Below are 24,602 nucleotides of genomic sequence, written 5' to 3'. Positions count from 1 at the left end.
AAAAGTACCAAAACACCAGAGAAGTTTATTTCACGAAGTCCAGTTATTCGAAAGTAATATGAGTTTGTTTATTCACATAATTCCGAAAAGCCCAACAAAGGTACAAGTTCAGAGTACAAAGGCATTGGACAATTACTGGCATTGATTCTGGCATATGTGCATGTGTGTATGTTTATGCTTATTTGCAAAACCCTTCACTGGTATGTGCTCCTGTAATGTGCACGGTTTAAAGATCTGCTGTAGGATTCTCTTTGTGTCATGTTCAGGTGATGATGGATGATATGTTCATCTAATGTGATGTGGAAACTGTGCTTACTGTAAAAAAAGCATATTGCACACACTTTTCAGGATATCTGGCCATACACAAATAGTTAGCATATCTGCTGAGTCAAAATAATCATTTAAGAAGATGTACCACCCCTTTTCATTTCTAGAAAACTGTACACACAATTAACTTGTGATATGCAGAGAGAGCTGCAAAACAGCTGATATTTGCAAAACTGTACTTAGGTAGGCATGACTGATAAAATTTGGGGAAGACATACTTTAGTGTAGTCACTGATATCCACATTTGCAGTCCTGATCACATTTAGTTAGCTAATGCCATCCTGCCATTATTTGTAAAAAAAAAAAAAAAAAGAAAGAATAATTTGTATTTGATACCCTGACTCACATGTGCTCTGAACAGGAGCTCACTGCTCTTACACACTGTGCCACAGAGAAAGCTAAGTAGCAGGTGTATTTTTCACACTCAGTACTGTTCAGAGTGCTGACAGCCACACCTTGCCTCTGAGCCTGTTTGCATGAAGGAAGGCAAACCAAATTAGATCTTACAACTTTTACCTTAAGCATGGAGTCGCGTTTGCTTGGCCATTAACATCGCGGAAACGAGGAAGGCAATGGCAACATTTATTAATGTAATAACACTTTGGCCACAAGACTTCAAATACAGACTTCACCATGAACATCACCATATCTGTCAGCAATCTGTCCCAAAACAAATCTTGCAAACTACTTCTCAAATTCAAGTTTAATTTAAAAAAATGCAAATCACACATGCAATAACACTTTGCGATCACCCATGCAAATCAGTTTCTCTGTGATGCATTATGTAAAGAAGTGTTAGGCACGGTTTACTCTGGTTACTGGGCTATTTCCATTACATCAAAAGGCATTCATAAACAAAAGAGAAGTGCAGGGACATGTGTGCTTGAATGAACACATACATTTTGATATTCATGTGTGCACTGCAGCAATTCACTTGCAAATGATATATCAGTACCTGGACCATTATCAAGCAGACTGCAGAAATACAGAGCATAACTGCACTGCTACATCTGGTATGGGTTTAAACTGACAATGGACATTGGTCATCCATGATCATATCACACTGATATTGGCATTCTATTGATGTGGACATCACTTTATCTGAATATGAATACACATACCTAAACCCTTGTGGTACTGGTGTTTCTAAAGTAAGTGTGTGTGTGTGTGTGTGTGTGTGTGTGTGTGTGTGTGTGTGTGTGTGTGTGTGTGTCTATGAGAGTGTCATCTAAACAACATCCTGAGAAACAGGTACATGTTTGGCTTAAGTTTTTCAAGATGCATTCATGGCAGCTTCTTTCAAATAGGTTAACAGAATGTATTTAAATGTATTTTTGCAAATTGTAATCACACATTCGCACTGTGACAATGCTAAAATCAGATGTCTGTGGCAGTGTGTGTTAAGTACTGTGTTCTTCAGCTTGTATAACTAGTTAGGTAGTGGATCTAACTTTTGTGTGTGTGTGTGTGTGTGTGTGTGTGTGTGTGTGTGTGTGTGTGTGTGTGTGTGTGTGTATGTGTGTATGTCTGAGTATGTGTGTGCTCATAGTCAGAACAGCTTGACTCCAGGGTCCTGCTGCCCTCACTTAAGAATCATTCAGAAAATACTTTTACACTTGTACATTTAAACTATCACCCTGCAGACAATTTTACACTGGGATGTGAGCCCACATCTATATCACACAGCCCTCCCAATATCATCTTATCAGCATATGCTGATGATGTCACACCTATAAACTGCACTGTGATAGTGTTAAAGTCAGACTTGTGCCGTGGCACTAGCATTTAGTACTGTGTTCCCTAGCTTCTGTAACTAAATAGGTAGGGGTTCCAATCTCAAAGCAGTCAAATTGTGTATATGTGTGCGTGTGCGTGTGTGTGTGTGTGTGTGTGTGTGTGTGTGTGTGCGATCTTTCAACTATCAATCTGGTGACAATTTTACACCAGGATGTGAGTCCACATCTATTTCACACAATCCACCCAACATCTTCTCAGCATATATTGAGGCTGTCATCCCCTATAAACTGCACTCTGACAGAGTTAAAGTTGGACTTGTTCAGTGGCACTAGCATTATGTATTCTGTTCTCCAGTTTGTATAACTAGATAGGTAGGGTTCTAATCTCACAGCAGTCAACTTGAGTTTACATGTGTTCATTCAAGTATCAGTCTAGAAACAATTTTACACCAGGGTGTGAGTCCACATCTACGTTATTTATTTATGTATTTATTTATTAACATTTATTGACCGGGAAAGTCCACTGGGTTGAAAACCCATTTTCAGTGGAGGCCTGGGGTGAAAAGCTCCAATTACAAATTAAGAATTATATAAGATAATATTATATATACAACATCCAAAGATTTCATACAAGTTGTCACAGAGTACAACGCAACAAATGTAAAGTTTTAATACATTTTAAAAGCATATAAGATTTTCAACATATTAGTAACACAGAATATAGAGATACTTACAAAGTGTTCAATTTTATATCTTTTGTTTAAAAAATTTATGATGCATATCCACACACTGACCCCTTATGGGATTATGAGAGAACAAAATATAGAGTGATCATATTCACAGGGATAGAAGTATAACTTCAATTTGTTTGACACAGCCTACGGTGGCCTGTGGTTTTGTAAACAGGGATATATTGGTTCATTAAGGAGATATTTTTTAAGGATTCTATTTGTGTGATTGAGGCGGGTAGGGTGTTCTATAGTTTAGATATGGAGTGTGAGTACAGGCTTTGTCCAGCCCTTTTATTGGGTTTGTAAACTTTTAGGAGTTGTTTATTAGTGGATCAAAGGTTGCTGGTGGAGTGTAGAGTTGTAGAATAGAATGGAGAGAAGGGCACTTATCTGTGTTATATATTAGGTTATGGGCTAGTGTTAGTTGTGTATAATGAAGGAAATGGCAAAATTCAAGCCATTTCAATTCCTTAATGGCTTGACAGTAGTGAGTTTGATAAGACAGACCAGTGGCAAATGTTATAGTAACATGATTACAGTTTGTTGCTCAGGGATGAAGGTAAGTTAGTAAAAATAGGAGAGCCATAGAGAAGGGATGGGAGAAGGAGGGTATTTGCCAGTTTTATTTTTGTGGTTTTATCAATACATAATTGTTGTCTATAGAGCCTGCCTAGCTTAAAGTGTGTTTTTTTTAATTGTGTTTAGAATATGTTAATCAAAGGACAGTTTATCATCGATAATAATACCTAATAATTTTGTTGATTTTACTACTTCAACTTTGGTCCTGTTATGGGAGTAAATCATAAAATTGTGTAAATGTGGCTTAGATGAAAACAGTAGTAGTTTTAGATATTTTTTTTATTTAAAAGAAGTTGTGAATCATGTAGTCAACTTTCTATGTTTGTAAAGACCTGTTGTGTTATTTTTTGGAGGTCGGGGAAGTTACTGGAGAAGGATATAATAGTAGAGTTAACAGCATACTGGATGACTGAGCTGTGAGCAGAGACAGTATGAAGATCATTTATGAACACATTAAATAGCAAAGGTACCAGAATGGACCCCTGTCTGACACCTGTTTTATTCACCATGTATTCAGATTGTTTATTTTGCCATTTGACAGATTGTTGTCTGTTATTCAGACAGATGGATAACTAGGTAAGGGTGTGTTGGGGACAGACTAGTTTTGCAAGTTACTGGATTAGTTTAGTGTGAGATACTGTGTCGAATGCTTTGGACAGGTCAACCAAGAGTACAGATATTACTAGACCAGTGTCCAATGCCTTGTTTACAACATCAGTAAAAGATAATAGGGCTGTTATAGTACTGCATATAGGTCAAAAACCGAGTTTGGTAGGGCCAAGGAGATTATTATCACAGAGGTGTTTTAGTAGCTGATTTTGTATGCATTTTTCTAATATTTTGGATAATGGAGAGAGAGAGAGAATGGAAATAGGCTAATAGTCAAGTCTTTAGTGGTTCTGCCTTTGTGCAAAGGGGTTATAATAGATTTTTTCCAAATTTGAGGGACTGTGGACTCTGAGCTAGAGCTATCAATTAGAATACTGACGGGATAAGCTATTGCCTTGGCACTAAGTTTTAGATACTCATAGGGGAGGTTGTCAGCAGATAAACAGCCAGGTTTTAGTTGGCTTAGTAACTTGAATACTAGGGAGGTGGGCACGTTAGGGAGAAAGTTGGAATTGCTGGGGTGCTGTTTTCTATTTCATTGCCAACTGAGGGGTGTATGCTGGGGTCTTTATGGGTGTTGGCTGCCTTATTTTTGGGAGTGTCATCTGTTTTGAGTGGAGGTTTACTGACCTCTACTGACTAGTTTAGCGATGCTTTCTATGAAATGGGAGTTATAGATATGGGCTATTTGTTGTGGGTCCAAGTCAAGAAAGGTGGATGGGTTTTGTGGTTTCCTAGGATTAAGTAGTGAAGAGAATGATTTCAAGAATTTTTTAGAGTTATTTCTTGAGGTAAATAATTGTTGTGAGAAGTAATTTCTTTTATAATTTTTCACTCATTGTTTGATTTGTTGCAAAGTTGTTAATAGTTAATTTCATTTGCTTGAGTTTTATTTTTATGCCATTCTTTCCAGGCTTGGTCTCTGGAACGGAGTGTTTATTTAGTTGGTTTGGTAAGCCAGGAGGTGTGGTTGAGTTTTGTTCTTTTGCATCATAGTAGGGTTAAAGAGTTTAGAGTACTTAGGAAGATCTAATTAAAGTATTGCACTGCTTCTTGTAGTGGTAAAGATTTTAGAGGGGACCAATTATGTGCATTTAGACCATTGTGAAAGGCTGTTTGATTAAAATTAGTTAGGTTCCTGTATGCTCTATAAGAGTGGAATTTTATGATCTGAGAATGGGTTCTATGTGTAAGGACAGGTAAATGGTCACTGCGAATATTAGGGAGGGTACTAGTAGTTGGGTATTTTTGTGGGTCTGACACAAGGATCCAGTCTAGGGTGGATTCTGGATGATTGTTTAGTATTTGTATGGTGGTTGTGAGTAGTTATGTGAACCTGTACAGGTTTATACAGTTGTCAGGGGAGTTAGTGGTCAGGTTTTGCCAACTGATATTAGTATCTCCTAGAATAATGGTTTCAGTAGATAAGTTTTCTGTAGGCCAGGCTAGGAAATTTTCAAGAGGTGGTATATTATGGCCAGGGGGAATATGTATTACTGCTGGGCATACTTTTTTATTATTGTTAATTTGTAATGCTGCCAGTAGAAATTCCATATTGCTGAAAGCTGGGACAGGTTTGGGAAATTATATAATGGTTAAATAGTTACGACAGATTATAGCTACACCACCACCTTTCTTTGTGAGTCTATCTTTTCGGAAGATGTTATAGCCATTTGGTACTATTTCAGTGTTTAATATATTTTTTATTTTATTTATTTATTTAACATTTGTTTACCGGGATGGTCTGACTGGACAACAGTGTCCATTTTCAGTGGAGACCCGAGGAGGAAAGCTCCAGCAAAGTACATTTTTACTAATACATGTCTAGTGCAACAAGAAAAAGTTTACAACTTACATGTGCCTACTTACGGTCTAGCAGAGCTCAGTAAAGCAATTTATATACACAGGAGATTAGGCAAGAAAAATATATACATGAGAGATGAGATTAACAAATAAAGTACAAATACAGTACAGCATGTCTTAGATTTTCTTAAGCCCCTACAGTACATTTAGTATGTCATCTGACAGAATACAGTTTACAACTGTGAGGAAGACAAGGGGATATAGGTAAGGGAGAAGGAGGTTACAGGAGTTATAGAGTGCATAGAAGTGTAGTTAGAGGTTATATCTAAGAGAGGGAAAGTTATCCAGGGTTAGTACACAAGCAGAGTCAGGTAGATGTTAGGTGATCTTTTAGTAGTTTCTTAAACTTGGTGGTGCTGGAGGTGGATCTAATATCAATGGGTAGGGAGATCCAGATTTTGGCAATACTGTTTGAGTACAGTGAGTCACCAGCATTATTGCTACTTTTAGTGATGTTTACTAGGTTTTTGTTACTGGAGTGTAGGACCCAGTTATTGGAGTAAGTAGGCCTTGGAGAGCAGGTGTTTTTCAGGTTGGTTGAGTATTTCTTGGGCCATGGAGAGCTGGTTAAAAATTAGTCTGGGGAATTCTAGCCATGAGAGTTCTTTGAGAGTGTGACAGTGATGAGATCTGTAGCTGGCATCTGTAGCAAACTTTGCTATTTTATTATAGCTATCTAGTTTCTTTATGTAAGTTTTCTTGAGGTTAGTAAGGATCGGAGACGCATATAGGAATGTGGAGAGAAGGTGGGTTCTGGCAATGGAGATTTTGGATATGTCTCTGAGGAAAAGTTTGTTCCTGTACAGGCTACCCATTTTTCTGGACTTTTTGATTGTTTGATTTATGTGGAGATCAAAGTTCATGTTTTGGTCTATTACTACTCCCAGGAGTTTGGTGAGGGAGACTGGGGTAATGATGGTATTGTTTGCTGAGGTGATTTTGAATAGCAGGGAGGGATCTCTGAATCTTGTATGGTGAAACAGGATGAGTTTTGTTTTGTAGGGATTGAGTATTAATTGGGCATTGGATAGTCAGGTTTCTACTTTAGAGAAGGCTTACTGTGTTATTGCCAGAAGATGGTGGAGTGTTTGCGCTGCATAAATTAAGGTAGAGTCTTTGGCATATTGTATTAACATGGCTTCATTAGTGGTGGTATGTAGGCTATTAGTGAATAATGTGAAGAGAAAAGGGCCAAAAATGCATCCTTGTGGTGACTAACGTGACTGACAGCAGTGGGGAGAGGGAATTACCCCATTTGAATGCTTGCTGCCTCCCAGTGAGACAGCTCTGGAACCAGGTGAGTCAGAGTCGCTGGTTTTAAATTCTGATAGTGTGTTTGACAGTCTGGAGTGTGAGACTGTGTCAAATACTTTTGAGAGGTCCAGAAAGATAGATGAGACTAGGTTGCCTTCATTTCTGAGAATGTTGACAGAGTTAGTGAAGCTTAGAATGGCAGTGGTTGTACTATGGTGTGGGCGGAATCCATGTTGAGTTTTGGATAGTAGATTGTTAGTGAGGAGATAGTGGAGGATTTGGGTATGGATGCATGTATCCAGAATTTCTGATAGTGGAAAGAGGATAGCAATTGGATGGTAGTTGAAAAGCTCTATAGAGCTGCCGCCTTTATGTAGTGGAATGATGTGGGCTATTTTCCAGATAGTTGGGATCTGTTGTTCAGTGATGGAGCAGTTTATAAGGATGGAGACAGGTTATGCGATGGCTAATATATGAGGCTTTAACCATGTTTCCATGATGGCTACTATGTCTGGGGTGTATTGAAACAGCCAGCTATGAAATTCAGTAATTTTATTGCACATGTTCCTTGTGTTGATTGTTGCTATTGTAAGATTTTGGGTGTTTGTGGCTGTGTTCAGGGAAGGTTGGGAGGGCCGGTTAGTGTTGAGAGAGGAGGACGGGCCAGAGTTTGTGTAAATATCGCTGTTCTGAGATAACTGTTGGAGTGGAATTACTATGTGTGCAAAATAAAAGGATTTAGTAAATGATTTGGTTAATGTATTGTAGGTAAGTTTGAGTTTATTTGTGGGGAGAAGTCTAAATTTGTGGGGCAATAAGTTGTAACAATTGAATATTGTTGGGGAGATCTTAGAGAAGCTTGTCACATTGGGTACTGTTCTTACAATTAGGGTGGGAGATTTTGGAGGAAATGTACAATTTATATAGTGAAGTGATGTGGCTTGGGTTAGTATGACGAGAGAAATAGTGAGAGAGGAGGTGAAGAATGTTAACTGTATGGTGTTGGACATTATGTAGAATGAGTTTATAGGATATGTGATTAAGATATCTGTTAGAGAAGGGGTCCTTTAAGGTGCGATTGTGTGAGGGATGTGGGTATGGTGTTAGTGTAGGATTATTGGAAGATGAGTTGGCGGGAGTGATTTGGAGAAGTATAAACCCAATGGGGATGGGTGGGAATGGGGGTAGGGTAGGGAAGCAAAGTGAGCCCAGGTATAGCGAGGGCAAAAGGAGCAGGCTGGTCCTGGTCTGGAATCTCTCAAAATAAACAATCAGGTAAGTTTAAAGATGCACGTTCTGGAGGGAGGAGATTAGAAGAGAAAGAAATGGCTACAATTACAATGACAGATTTAGGCTGAGACAGCTAGCAGACACAACCAGGGAGAGGAGAGTGCTGGGTGGACGAAAGTGAAAAAGGAAAAATTATGTGAAGATAATTATGTAAAGGGTGGAGTGCAGGAGGAAAGAAAGGCAAGCAAGATTCTAGGGTTGTTTAGACAGCAACCTACGAGAAGGAAGGTATTTCCTTCTCTTCAAAAGAATTTGGTTATAACACGATTTCACAATGTCACACAATCCTCTCAAGATCTTCTTCTTCTTCCCAGCATACAGTGACAATGTCATCCTCTATAAAGTGCACTCTGGCAGTATTAAACTCATATGTCTGTGTTGGCACTAGCTTTAAGAAATGTGTTCTCTAACTTTAGTAACTAAATAGTTAGGGGTTCTGATCTAATCTCACAGCAGTCAATGTGTGTGTGTGTGTGTGTGTGTGTGTGTGTGTGTGTGTGTGTGTGTGTGTACGTGTGTGTGTATGTGTGTGTTATTCAATTATCAGTGTTGTGACAATTTTTCATCAGGATGTGAGTCTACATCTATATCAGACAATCCTCCAAAGCATCTTCTTCTCAGCAATGATGATGTCATCCTATTTTGAAGTGCACTCTGACACTGTTAAAGTCAGACATCTGCTGTGATGCTAGTCTTATGTTATATGGAATCCAGTGTCTATACCTACACAGGTGTTGTGTTCAAATCTGACCTCAGTTAACTTGTGTGTGGTTGGTGGTATATTACAGTCATTGTATGATGTTTTGAATCTCTTTTCATCTGACTCCTGCTCAGAACAACATTTTACATAGCCCCATGAATCCGACATTCCCCTGATCCCTCTGTACACATAACATCCTTTTTGCAGAACACTGAGGATATCATCATATCAAAGATGCATACACCATTGTGAAGCTCCTACATTACCCTGTGCAAGCCATCTCCAGACCACTGGATATGCGATTGCTATTTCTGTCATGGGGTGGTTCACATATCACATATGGACAGAGCCAGTCTGTAATAAAATTAAACACATACACACAAACGCACATACACCTAATATCTTCCATCACCCAGCTATAGCGATTTTTGTTTTAAATGGTATAATAATGGCTAGTATTTTATGTGCTCTTGACCATTAGTCTAGTAATGCCTTATGACCCATTGAAGACGTACATATCAATGATGCTGTCATCCACATGTGCTATGTTGAGGTGTGGATGTACTGCAGCCCTACAACAGTGTTTTCCAATCTGTGACTTGAGATACTGTAGTGATGGTTGCTGCAGCCATTTGGTTCCATGTTCCTTCTGTAACAACTGTAGTAAGATGCCTCCTGAGGACTGTTGAAATTTGATGATGCTATGTATATTGTTGCCTTACTAAGGTATGTTTTCTTGTAGTGGAGTATATCAACATTCTATACAGTTCTCATTCAACCATCATAGTGATAGCTGCAGTACGGCACAGGTCTGCATATGCATGCCTAGCATCTGTAAATGTTATCTGACATATAGTAATATTACTCTATACTGATTACACAGGCACATATGCCTGGATTCATCCACATGTTGTAATGCTGCTCTATAAACAAACATATGACATGTTCAGATTCACTTGCAACCTTGGGGAAGTCATTGTATGCACACTTGTGTTGTTATTCACAAGGATTATTCAGGTGTTCCACAGCAGCATTGTGGGAATGTTAGTATTTGTGTCATTAAAAGTTCTGCATGAACTTCTTCTACCTCAGTTGTAATGTGTACATATATGGTGTCAGGGTCCTCACTCACACATTTCCACTGATAAACATATCGGCATATTATGTACAAGAGAAGTAATGACATGAAATAGGTTGAGTTGTACAACTGTGTTAACATGTATTTTTGTACAAATGTTCCTAACATATTTTTCGGTAAAAACAAAATGAAAACTCCAGCAAAGCTAGAACTTCCACTGAGTGACCTCCCAAACCTCTTGTATCAGAGGCACATGGGATATATGCAAATTATCCTTATGAACATCAGGTGTCTCAGCTAAATGGCAATTCTGAATGTCCATGACTTGTTTTGTCGTTTTACTGGACAATTGCAGGCCAATAAAGCCAAACCCCACTAGCTGTGGATATGCATATTCGGCCTTATTATGACCTCGTCAGCACAGCAGAAGCAGAGTGTTTGACTAAGTATTAGAAACACAGGGCTGTTACACCCAGATGATGTCCATTATCATTACGGTCGCTGTAAAAATATCTCAAACAACAAACTAAAACAATAAGTAAGAAAGTCACTGAAAAACCAATCAGTAAAAACAAAATGAAAACTCCAGCAAAGCTAGAACTTCCACTGAGTGACCTCCCAAACCTCTTGCATCAGAGGCACATGGGATATATGCAAATGATCCTTATCAACATCAGGTGTTTCAGCTAATTGGCAATTCTGAATGTCCATGACTTGTTTTATCGTTTTACTGGACAACTGCAGGCCAATAAAGCCAAACCCCACTAGATGTGGATATGCATATTTCGGCCTTATTATGACCTTGTCAGCACAGCATAAGCAGAGTGTTTGGCAATTCTGAATGTCCATGACTTGTTTTGTCGTTTTACTGGACAATTGCAGACCAATAAAGCCAAACTCAGTGGAAGTTCTAGCTTTGCTGGAGTTTTCATTTTGTTTTTACTGATTGGTTTTTCAGTGACCTTCTTCCTTATTGTTTTAGTTTATTGTTTGGGATATTTTTGCACTGACCCTAATAATAATGGACATCATCTGGGTGTAACAGCCCTGTGTTTCTAATGCTTAGTCAAACACTCTGCTTGTGCTGTGCTGACGAGGTCATAATAAGGCCGAAATATGCATATCCACAACTAGTGGGGTTTGGCTTTATTGGCCTGCAATTGTCCAGTAAAACGATGAAACAAGTCATGGACATTCAGAATTGCCAATCAGCTGAAACACCTGAGGATCACATAAGGATCATTTGCATATATCCCATGTTTCTCTGATACAAGAGGTTTGGGAGGTCACTCAGTGGAAGTTCTAGCTTTGCTGGAGTTTTCATTTTGTTTTTACTGATTGGTTTTTCAGTGACTTTCTTACTTATTGTTTTAGTTTGTTGTTTAACATATTTTTCAGAATATTCTAACCACCCTGCACTATGACACCTGAACCTTTACCAATACATGACAGGACACTAGGACCTTGCATGATCTTCCACTACCTCAGGCGTTACACAGAAAGTCCTAAAGGATGCATTACTACCAAATGCAAGCGTTCTCTTTTCCTGAGTTCTAAAGACTAGCTCAAAAGTATTCCTCAAGTATCGCTGTTACTGTAGAGCAGACTGCCATAACAAGAGTATATCAGCCTCTCTAGGAAAATGTAGTACACAGTTTGTGGTCTGAGTCACAGTGTACAATATTTAGCTGGTAGGCTAAAGACAAAGTGAATGTATTTGTTGTCCAAGTATCTCATATGGGCACTAAGGGATTTTAGTCTAATGCTGACAGAAGCGAGAGGATTAAACAATCCAATCTTGAAAAATAAAATAAAGAATAAAATAAGCAACATAGCAAAATAAAGTTCTGTTAAACACAGTAATCTCTAGACTGATTCTGTTAAATACAGTAATCTCTAGACTGACAGCTGGCCAAGTGGAGCTGGGTAGGGTGTCAACTCATGCAGCTGACATCCATAAGTTGACTATTGTTTTAGAAACTGAAGGGCAAGCAGAGACAGAATGTGAAAACAGGCTTTGTCTGCTTATCTCATCTGCAGATGAGTGAGGAATACTCCTATGTATAAAACTTCCAGGCAGCAGCAGCCTTAGGTCAACTGGTGCCCTAGGCAAAAGGGCTCCACAGCACCACCCCACACCACCCAGGTGCCCCCAACCTGGTCTACCTACACCAAATAAATACTGGAAAAGTGCCCCTGCTACAGCGACGCCCTAGGCGGCCGCCTAGTTGGCCTATGCCTAAGGCCGGCCATGCTTCCAGGCCAGAAACACATAAATGTGCAAAGTTTGTAAATGAGGGTAACAGAAATCATGCGATATTACCTTTTCTCATGGAAATCAGCAACATTCTGATGTATGCACACCACTGCACACTGGCTAGGCACTCAAGAGGACTATGGTAGGTGCATACCAAAACGCTGTCTGTTGTAATTCTCAGACACACAAGTGTAAGCCCCATAATTACACAAAAAGTACAAAAATGCAGAGCATCAAATGTTGAACATTGTTCTCCTTTAAAGTTGTTTTTTTCAGGGGGCAAGCTCCTGTATTCCCCAATGTGTGTGAGGCTTCCCCCACACACACAAACTTGCATATACCAACTCCAAGACTGGCATACCTTGAACAAAAGAGAATGTTCCTAGAAACAGCGATCTCAGATTTGGTAAATGAAGTTTACATTTTCGTCCATTCAGTCTGACTATTCCAGGACTCATGGTAATGAGTTTCAGAATATCAAATGGTTACCTATTCAGTCTTGCTATTTTGGAACTCACAATAAAAAGCCTCTAAATATCAAATGGTTACCCAAAAAGCCTGACCACTATCTTTTATGAGGACCACACAGCTAGATGTTAAGTGGCTAGTCAGTATCCAAAAATTATTTACAAAACAGAATCTGTACGCTGTGGTAGCAGCTGAAATGAACAATACTAAATCAACAGTTTACATATCACAAACATCACACATTTACCTTAAGTCTGCGTCTCCTCTCTCGATCTCTTTTACCCATTTCTTCCATATCTTCATAATCCATGGAGACCCATTCTTCCAAATTTTCAGGCGGCACTTCCAAAAGTGGTGAACTCCTGCTGCTACATGCACTAATAAATTTGACAGTGGAGACAGCACTAACATTTCTGGTCAAAACTCGGGAACTGTCTGCAGACAGAGGATGCTTATGCAATGACTGCTCCTGTTCAAGACACGTGCTTCGACCTGATTCACAAGAAAGAAATAGGGATAACTTTATGATTATGATTTTGTTAGTTGAGGCCATACACATGTCATGTCTGGAACTCCGTTAACAACCACCAGGGAAAGTGCATTTTTCTCTACTTTTATGCTTAGATTTATTCTGAGTTTTCACTCTTTTAAGCAGTAATATCACTAATGGTTGCCAAACAGTACAGACAAGTGCACTACTACTATTATGCTGATGTTCACAATTTCTCTATCTACTCACTGAACTCTTTACTTTACATCGATACTACATACACCTCTCCTACTACCCACATATGAACAAGAAATAAACTGTTTTGGGGAAGGGATATTGCTGACCCCAAGAATGTCAAAAGCATGCAATGGCTTGTTTCTTAATACTACAGAGTAAGCTACATTGAAGGGAGAACATAAAGGTTTACTGCAAATGTCTTATCTGTGTACGTGAAATATTTACAGTATAATTTTTATCTCATTGTTTATTACAAAATATTTAAAAGCAGTTTTGTAAAGGCTGAAAGAAAAAAAAATTAAAGTTTACATGATAGAAAGCCTTCTGAAGACAGTAACATTCTGTATTTGAGTATCTTGAAACGCAGGAAGAGCAATAAAAGGTGAGTTACCAATGCAATACCGAATAGGCATCAATAATGAGACTGGAATTATCCAGTTTCAGTTATTTTTTTTATGAGTCTGACATTGGAGTATTCTCAAAGTGAGAATGCATGTGTATATGTGTGCCGTTATTAATCTGAGTTAGTTTTGCTAGTAAATAAATGACAGGTTGCAGCACAGGACAGAACCCCTTTGCTCTAATGTATTCCTGTTATTTATTGCCACTACAGTTAACACTTACTGTGTTTTCAGTATCAAGTCTGTAAGTTTTCTTCCTACTTAGTGTAATGTTCCCACATCACTAGGCACTCATAAAATTATAACATTTTCAAAAAGTTAAAAAAAATGATATTTTCCCTTTCTAGCAAACGTCTTTTCAGATTCATCCCGCAAGTTACTGTGAAGCATACATATATAACTTTTCAGATTTATCACCTTAAAATTCCAACATTAAATTTAAACATATCCATTTTTTTCACAAAATGTACTTATTGTATAAGGCAGACTATGTACAGGGAAAAAATAAAACTGCTACAATGTAAGGCTCATAACCAAACAATTCACTGTTATGTAAACCAATCAGACATTTAGGTAAAACCTTATTAAATATATCACTGAATATGTACGTGAATAATTCCAGTATTCAGAAATCTTTCTTGCTTTTCTAACTACAACAGTTCTTAGCTACAACTAACACTGTCAGAATGCCTTTTGATAATCAACTTCATTTTGTGATTTTTTTTGTATGTGTGTCATACCACAACAGACTGCCATTCACTAAATATTTACTTTCTAGAGCCTAGAATACAAGAAATGTTATTTATTTATTTATTTTAACAGACTGCTTCCTGCCTATGGAAACACAATGAACAGGTCAAAACTAGCAGACAATTGAAGCACATAAAGTATGAAATAATGCAATCTGTAGCAATATAGTATCTATTCAGGAATGGGTCAGGCAGCAGTTGCTCTAGTGTTTTTTTTTGGAGGGGGGGTTTACAAGGAGAAGACTGCAGACATTAAGAAGTTATCTTACCAGTAAATGTCATATCTTAAATGGTCAAACCACACTAAGGATAATGTTACACTTTTGATAAATGGATTGTATATGTATGGCAAAATGTTGCTTAAATGATTGATACAGAACCTAAATGTATAGGGGATGGGGGTTCCATATGTGTCCTACTGAGTACAGCATCATTGTTGGAATTACTATACTTTTATTTTTGTATTATGTTTTTAACAAAAGAGCTCAGATTTCTAATGGGTAGCTTTCACTCAATGAACTGACGAGGCAAAAGTAACAGACATAGGAGCAGAACATGAAAGGCATGGTTTAATAAGTAGTTATTGAATCTCTGCCTAAAATAATGCCATTTTAAGTGCATTAGTTAGTTACAGCAATGGTGATCTATATGCACTGAGCTATGGAAAATCTAGCTTTTTCTAAAATATTTGTTCATGGTTAACACATACTATAAAGTCAGACTTTTGTAAACTATGCTGCTGTAAAAAGCCTAGGGAGTAGTAATGATGTTATGAGCTTGGACCTCATACAGGAAGTGAGATAAATTTTTACCCTTTAAAGACCACTAAAGAGTTGGTTGCATTTTTTGAATATCACAATAATCTGATCTTCTACGAGGAAGATTTGTCTAGTATTACCTTTGTAATACCCACTATTTTGTCACCAGTGAACAGGGATATGGTGAGGAAATAAGTGCTACAATAATTATGACAGAAAAAACAGATTTGTATTCCCCTCTGTGCAAGCATTTCTGTGGGGCATTAAATTCACATTTCTATTTGTGTATGCAGTTCTGTGTGCTTGAGTTTTGTTTTTTTTTTGAAAGGTGCTACCGTGGAAGACATTAACTACCCAATATAAAGAATGTACCTTTATAATGCAACTGTCAGCATGATGCCCTGCATTGGTATTTCTGTATATCTCATATGTTTAATAAAGAGTGTTCAGGCCTAGGGGCCATCAAGCAAACACTGATTCCTTAAAAAAGACATCAAACACCATCTCCCATTAACATGTCCAAGTTTTCCTTAAATGAATTAATATTCCCCAATAATGCTAAGTGTCTCAGTATTTTGTTCTGGATTCGTGGGATTATTTGAGTGATAAAATTATTCATTAGCTATGTTGTTGCAATTAATGCAGAAGTCAACATCCATATAGTTGTAGGTTTCTGGGTTAGATGATAAATGAAGATTAATTACATACTGTAACACCTCAGACTGGATTCATTAATGGTTACACCAAGTGCAGCTATCATGTACATGGTGTGGTGCTCTGTGCACATGAAAGAGGATCATTTCATATTCATTAAACGTCTCTAGACATAGTGAAGAGCCATAAAACAAAGGTAAATGGCAGAATATGCTAATGACAGTAAAAGTAACTGAACTACATGCTAATTAATCAATCCAACATGACACAGCTATCCAGGAAGCTATAAAGCAATTGTGTACGCTTAGTGTAGCCATTTGTCCTGAAATCCACAACTCCTTGGATTGCAGCCACAATTACACTTAGAAAAAAAAGTTACCATCTGCTGTTACTATTATAAATCTGCATGTGCAACAGGCTTTAATTCAAGGTGCTGCTGCTGCCAGACCTCACCCAAGAAGAAGAAGATTGTTAGCTGTTTAGACTCCATTTGACTTATCATGGACTGCATGACACAGAAATTGTAGAGTGATACCGACTAGACAGGGAAACACTAGGGGAAACAACGCAACCTCTGCCGCCCTCACTTGGGTACCCAGGGAAATTGTGAAGAACCCATCCCACTGTGAAACCAAATGTACGTTTAGCATTATATATACTAGCTACAGGTACTTTCCAGAGACCCACAGGGGGTATATTAGGGGTGTCACAGGCCTCAGCTTCCAAAATATTACATCAGTTTTTAAATACAATGCCATACCATGCAAGGTAGAATTTCTGTTTCCCATTCATCCCACAGGAGACAGTAAAAACAATGCAGAAGTTTTATGCAAAAGCACACATCCCTGAAGTTCTGGGGCCCATAGATTGTACACACACATAGAAATAAAAGCCCCACCCAGTGGACAAGGAAGGCGGTACATCAGCAGAAAAGGATACCACTCTATAAACTGTCTGGTTGTCTGTAATGCCCAAAAGATCATCTACACTGCTTGTGTGGGTAACCCAGGTAGTTTTCACAACTCACACATATGGCACACCTGTGAGCTGTACACAAGATTTGCTAGATGTGACTTTCCACAATGATATCTAGTGCAGGGTGCAGATTATGCCTTGTAACTCTGGTTCATGACACCCATGAGAAACCCACACAACCACAAGCAAAGACACAACAATGATCACACTCAAACTAGAAATATCATAAAACATATATTTGGCTTACTGAAATCAAGATTCTAGTGTCTAGACACATCAGGAGGTATACTGCAGTATGACCCAGCCACCTCTGCCAAAATACTTATAGTTAGTTCCAGTTACCACTACCACAGGCAGAGCCAGCAGCTCCAGCACATACAGATGAGGAGTGTGAGGAAAAGCCACCAGTTGCAGAAGCTGCTGACAGACATAGGTGTGCATAGTATGCCACCATGGCTCTGGCTAACAGGCAAATGATAGCACACACACACACTAAATACCTTAAAAAAGAATAACAGCCTTAGCACATATAAATATATTAAAAATGATGGCTGCCAAACAACATAGTGTTTACTTAACCAGATAATGGTTGTATTCTGTTAGCATCAGACACAGGCAACCCCTCCCTGGAGGATACATCTTTCATCAGCATTATTACCAAGGTAAGTCTGGAACCTGTACACTTATATAAATATATACTGTGTTATGGAAATTCACGTATGTCCCTAAAGTGATACTTGTCCCAGGTGTACAGTATTGTCAGTAATAGCTTATGATTGATGTTTGCAATATATAGCTATGGATGTTGCCCAATAATGTGCATCAAGCATTACAGCTGGCCACTGTAAGTAAACCAGTGAACAGCTCAAGGGGAGCATCGTTTGCACAAGTATAGCAGTAAGCGAGACTTAAACATCTACTTTGATTGCATGAGAAACAATAGTAACAGAAATACAGTGACAGTCAACAATTACAGAAACATTCATGCACAACTGATTATGAACTATGATTAAAAAAAAGAAGTCATGTACCTACCATAACGTTCCATGTTAGTTGTCTTCATCTCGCCTTCTTTCTTGCTGGTTGGGATCGGAGCCGATCCTCGGCTCTGACTCAGCCATCTTCTATAGCTCGAGAGCTGTTTACTGGCTCGAGGCTACCCCTTATCCCATGATGCCTAGCGATAGCTACTCAGATCTCGTTTGAAATAGATAACCTCAGACATAGCCAGAGAATAAACCTGTCTGTACAAATAGGTTGAGTATACCTGTCACCCTCTCTAAGTCAGTAGAGGAAACAAAGCAGAGAACACTCAGCCAGTGAAACCAGAACTCCTCTCGGTCCAATAGGACAGGGGGATGGAGGGTGGGACGCAAGAAAGAAGGTGAGATGAAGACAACTAACATGGAATGTTATGGTAGGTACATAACTTCTTTATGTTAAGTTGTCTATCTCGCCTTCGTTCTTGCTGGTTGGGACAGCGTCCCTAGCACCTACAATCCTGGGCAGCTCATTGGAACAGACTCTTTAGAACAGTGGAACAAAAGTCAGCTCTGCTCCTGGAGACCATATCTAGCTTGTAATGAGAAATAAAGGTATGAGGATTTGCCCACGTAGCAGCTGCACAGATAGAATCCATGGGCAACCTAGATTGGAAGGCTACAGAGGTGGCCAAAGCCCTAGTAGAATGATCTTTCGGTTCGATAGGTAACTCTTTGTTCCTTAATTGATAAACAAAAGTAATGGTGTGAGACAACCACCTGGATAAGGTCACCTTGGAAACTGGGAGACCTTGTTTGCCTAGAGCATAGGAAAGGAATAGTTGGTCCGATTTCCTTAGTCCTGTGCAGGTAAAAATGCAATTGTCTATGAACGTCCACAATTGGTGTAATTTCTACTCTGCCTTGTTGGTGTGGTTAGGGAAAAACACAGGAAGGTCTATAGATTGGTTTAAATTATTTTCTGAGCAGACTTTCGGAAGAAACGAAGGATTAGTCCTCAGAGCAACCCTGTCCTTATGAAAAACCAAGTATGGAGGACGAACACATAGTGCCTGAAGTTCAGAGACGCGTCTGGCTGAAGTAATAGCTACCAGAAAGAGTGTCTTCCAAGACAGAAACTTAATAGGGCAGGAAGCTGCTGGTTCAAAAGGGGGCAGAGTTAAGGAAGTTAGTACCAGATTAAGGTCCCAAGGAGGAGGAGGATCTCTCACTGGAGGCCTAAGGAGAGTGGTCCCTCTCAAAAAAGGTTTACAGAGCTTATGAGACATAATGTTTGAATTTGACAGACCGACATGAAAGTTAAAAATGGCCGCTAATTAAACCCCGATTGTAGCAGAAGCGGACCCAGAATGAAAAAGTTGTGCTAGGAATTCTAGAATTTCGTGGACAGGGGCTGAAACGGGATCTACGTTCCTAGCCTCTGCCCAACAAGAAAAACGTTTCCATTTACTAGCATAGGTTTTTCTGGTTGTGGACTTGTGAGAGGAGACAATAATCTCACGTACAGCCGGGGAAATGCTAGGAAGCCTTTTGGAAGTGGAGCAACCAAGTTATGAACAGGAGGGTTTGGAGGGATTGATGCAACCCGCCTGACTGATGAATCAGTAGGTCTGGAATCAGATCCAGAGTCCAGGGCTGATCGAGAAGGTAATGGTGCAGGAACGGGAACCATATCCGTTGAGGCCAGTTGGGGGCAATGAGGATCATTTGCAACCCAACGATATTGCTTTCTGTATGAGTTTTGGAATCAGGGGAAATGGAGGAAAGGCATAAAGAAGTCCCTGAGGCCAATCGTGGACTAGAGCGTCTCTGGGTGAGTGACCTGGAAGCAGAAGAAGGGAGAAGTAGTTGCTGCATTTGCTGCTGAAGGGGGTGGCAAAAAGATCGCAGCAAGGCTGTCCCCATTTGCGGAGGATAAGATCCGCAACTTCCTGATTGAGAGACCACTCGTGAGGCATGAGGATAGCTCTGCTGAGCCTGTCCGCTATGACGTTGGACCTCCCAGGGATGTGCGTCGCAATCAGAAAACGTTGGGAGGAAATCACCCACTGCCACAGTGCTTCTCGACACAGGGGGTAGGACCTGGTTCCGCCCTGCTTGTTCATGTACCACACCACTGACATGTTGTCTGTTTGAATTGCAATGGTCCCAGAAGGAAGACAGTCCTGAAGGGCTTGCAATGCTAGGAGCACGGCTCTCATTTCTAGGATGTTTATGTGCAGATTGTACTCGTGAGGCTGCTAAGTGCCTTGGACTGTCCTGCCCTGATAATGTCCCCCTCACCCTATCAGGGAGGCGTCTGTGGTCACTGTGACTACCGGAGGAGGCTGAATGAAGGGTGTGCCCTGAGTCACTCGTGAGGAGACCATCCACCAGGAAAGATGCCTTTTGCATGCTTCTGTAACCATGATCATGTGAGACATGGGCAGCTGTTGGAAAGACCACTGTGTGAACAGAAGCCACTGAAGGATCCTCATGTGAAAGCGGGCCAGTGGGATTAAAAGAATGGCTGCCACCATGGAACCCAGAGTTTGAAGGACGAACCTGACTTGGATTCTTATGCTCTGCATTAGAATTTGTACTTGCTGACGAAATGTAGCCACCCTTTCTGGCGGTAGCCTTGTGGACATGTTCCTTGTGTCTAAGTCTGCTCCTATGTAGGTGATAGATTGACAGGGCAACAAGGCAGATTTTTCGAAGTTTATTGTAATGCCTAGCTGGGAGTAGATTGTGAGTGTGTAGTCCCTGGCTTGTAGAAGTTGATGCCTGGTAGTAGCAGTGAGGAGCCAGTCGTCTAGATATGGAAACACCTGGAATCCTCGACGTCTCAGGTGAGCCGTGACCACTGCCATACATTTGGTGAACACCCTGGGGGCTGTGGTGAGACCAAAGGGCAGAGCTCTGAACTGGTAATGACTGGCTCCCAGCCAGAAGCGAAGAAATCTCCTGGAGCGCCTGTCCATCTTGATATGGTAGTATGCGTCCTGAAGATCTATTGAGCACATCCAATTGTCCCGACCCAGAAAGGGTAGAATGGACTGAAGCGTGACCATCCAAAACTTTGTTCTTTGTACAGACCTGTTTAGTCTGCTGAGATCCAGAATCGTTCTCCAGTCCCCTGTCTTTTTTGGTACCCAAAAGAGCCTTGAGTAAGTTCCGGATATGTGCTGGTCTGCCGGGACTTCCTGGATGACTCTTTTTTTCTGGCAGTTTTGAGACTTCTATTACTGCTTGGTCCTTCAGATTGGGTGGAACATCTGGAAGGGATTTCCTTGACGGTAAGGGGGGTTGACAGAAGGGAATTTTGTAACCTCCGGATATAATGGACTGTACACATCTGTCTTACGTTAAATTTTTGCAGGCTTTTGGGTACAGTGAAAGTCTTCCCCCGACTGCCTCCAGAGGTGAGCAGCCAGGCAACCCTTCAGGGATGCTGAAAGGGCTTATCAGAGAAGGATTCTCTGTTGCCCTGGTTCTACGGACCCCTTCTGCCACGAGGTCAGCGTCTGTTGTTATTGTTTCCCCCTCTGCCCCTGGAGGAAAAATCACTACGTGTGTCAGGCAAGGCTCCCTGGGATTTTCAGAACCACATTTTGTTACTCTTCTGACCTTTAGGGTATGGTCTAGAAGGAGTGGAAAAACGGACTCCCACTGCAGAGAGAGTCTTGCCTTCTTGCTCACACCTAGTCAAAGTGTCTTTCACCTGTGGTCCAAAAAGAAAGGAACCATCAAAGGGGGTGTTGGTGAATGACGCTCGAAAGGGTTCCGTAAAATTACACAGCGGCATCCATGCATGCCTCCTAAGGGCCACACCTGTACCTGCGGCCATACTCGCACCATTGGCTGCATAGGAAATGAGCCTCATGGAGGAGTTAACTACGGAATTAAGCATCGCCAGCTGGGAAGCTACTTTAGCTTAAGCCCCCTCAGCTGATGGATCTTGAAGGGTATCTCCGAGCTCTTTAAGGAGATCCCTCTGAAGCCAGGTAAAATGACATAAGTAGCTCAGTGACCTCATAGAAAAGGTCGCTGAAGTGAACATTCGCTTCCCGTATCTGTCCATGGTCCTAGACTCCTTGTTAGGAGGATGGACAGACAAAGAGGTCTCCGCTAGCTCTTTTTTGGTGGCTGCTGCTACCATCATGGCATCAACAGGAACACCTTTGGTAAGGAACTGATTATCTTAGGGTGCTGTGATGAATTTGCCAGGTCTCCTCGGAGTTGGTTCCACTGTATCCGGAGATGACCAAGCCTTTCGAGCCACCACTGCCATAAGTGGATCAAAAGGCAGAGAAACCCAGGAGGTGGAAGGTCAGGAACCAAACGCATCCAGAAATACAGACTCATCCTCGGTAGGGTCTAGGGGATTCCAGTTCCCCCTCTGCTTAAGCATTTCTAGGATGTCCGAGAAGGAAACATCTTCAGAGGGGGATCTCGGGGACCCTTCCAAATCATCTAAGTCTGTATCAGAAGTGACAGACTCAGGGGAGTCAATGTGCTTCCTCTTACACTTCTTCTTACGAGGGGGCTCCTCTGAATGATCAGGGGAGGCCTTGTAAGAAGAGGAAACACCCAATGGGGTGCCCTGGAGTGCCGGTTTCCTATGCTTGGGGTCTGGAGGAGAAGCAGAGGTTGGCACAGGCACTACAGGGGACGGAGTCGGTGGGTCCGATAGTGGAGCTGACTCAGTGGCCAGCACACTCCTCATGACATCGAAGGCATCCCTGCCACGATGCAGAGAAAGCCCCGGTTCCGAACAAATCGGAATCTGTCTCCGCACCGAGGGAGACGGCTCCGAGGCCGATGTAGGAGCCGAGCTGACCTGCGCCGAAGCTCAAAGAGGGAGAACGGGGTCAGACAAGGGTCCGATGCCACTCGCCCCCTCGGAGCCGACGAGGGAACCCCGGCACCCAGATTCCTCGATGGAAGGCACCACCGAAGGGAGCGGAGCCAACGTCGGAACCGAAGGAGATAGACTCATCGGAGCCGACGGTTCCACTACTCGAACCCCAATGAACTCCGGCTCCGAACTCATTGGAGTCGGAGGAGGAACATCGATAGAAGTGGACGGAGCCGACACCTGTTGAGGAGGGCTGGACAACATCTTGGCAAGTGCCTGCGACTTTAGCAACCTACTGACCACGCTCTCCACATTGTGATCAGATAACCTAGAGGATCGAGAGGAGTGAGAGGATCGGTGACTGCACTTGCTCTGAAGCAAAGGAGACCGAGGAGCCAAATGTACCAATTCCAGTGAAGGGGACCTCAGCCTCTTGTAGCTCCACGAAGGCTCCGAAGTTTCTGATGGAGCCAACGGGGAGATAGTCTTATCAGTACCAGATGGAACCGAAGTAGAAGGTGGAGTCTGAACCGAGGACGGCTCCAAACTTGGAGCCGACGGCTTGGTAGATTTAGGAGATTTCACAGGCTGAGAGCTCTTGGCCGGTGAATCCTGGGGTTTTAAAAGACCCCTAAGAATAAACTTATTCTTACGTTCCTGCAGGACTCTTGGACTAAAGGCATGGCAGATAGAACAAGAGTCCTGCAGGTGCACAGCGCCTAAACAATAGAAGAAAGAAGTGTGCCCATCTGTCAGAGACATTTTCTGACAGCATGAGTCACACTTCATGAATCCAGACACTTTGGATTCCTTCGACATCCTGAAAGAAGGAAAAAAAATACAACAACAGCTACCAAAGCAAAATACAGTCTACACAACAAACACACTATACTACAAGACTAGAGATAAAGGTTTTTTTTTTTTTTTTTAATAGGAAAGCCTCTAACTTAAACGGCTAGCCTATGAAGGAAAGGTAGAAGGAAAGCCTCTAACTTAAACGACTAACCTGACAAGAAGAGGATAGGGGGGAGGGGTGGGGGAGAACTCTCTAAGTTAAATGAGTTCTACAAGGTAAAGAAGGGATACTACAACTAAACACTAGCTATCACAAAAAAACAAGACTAATGGTTAACAATAAGACACTGAAAATATAGAATTCTAGAGTAAGAAAGTTATACAAAAAACTTTATACGAGCCTGAGCCAGAAAAACGATACCTCGCAGCTGAAGCGGCAAACGAGATCTGGATAGCTATCGCTAGGCATCATGGGGTAAGGGGTAGCCTCGAGACAGTAAACAGCTCAAGCTATAGAAGATGGCTGAGTCGGTGCCGAGGATCGGCTCCGATCCCAACCAGCAAGAACAAAGGTGAGATAGACAACTTAGCATCACTTATTCTGCAATACATTTACATTAAAGGAAGGTTCTGAGTAAGCAAGCATTAGCTACCCACTCTGTGCATCAGGCATATATGCAACTCAAAGTCACAAAGAAATCTGCGAAGGGCATGGCACAGTAATCATCACTTCCATGGGGAGGGGGGTGCAGGACGGCAAGCTGCCTGACAACAAAGAAATGACTGCGTACACGTAAAACAAAAATGTAT

General features: G+C 41.0%; 1 protein-coding gene across 2 annotated transcripts in view; it reads right to left on the bottom strand.

Moving 5' to 3' along the window:
• The window catches only part of EFCAB12 (EF-hand calcium binding domain 12), a 1,195,865-nt gene that overhangs the window by 587,566 nt on the left and 583,697 nt on the right, over nucleotides 1-24,602 (bottom strand). For both annotated transcript variants that reach the window (XM_044078632.1, XM_044078631.1), the window contains exon 5: nucleotides 13,140-13,384. In XM_044078632.1, the coding sequence (XP_043934567.1) occupies nucleotides 13,140-13,384 (245 nt within the window). The remainder of the gene's footprint in view (nucleotides 1-13,139; nucleotides 13,385-24,602) is intronic.

Source organism: Protopterus annectens, chromosome 7.part1 (assembly GCF_019279795.1).
Source record: "Protopterus annectens isolate FY-2018-M chromosome 7.part1, PAN1.0, whole genome shotgun sequence".
Taxonomy (NCBI): Eukaryota; Metazoa; Chordata; order Ceratodontiformes; family Protopteridae; genus Protopterus; species Protopterus annectens.
Note: the sequence above shows the minus strand (reverse complement) of the source record. Positions and strands in the feature narration are given on the sequence as shown.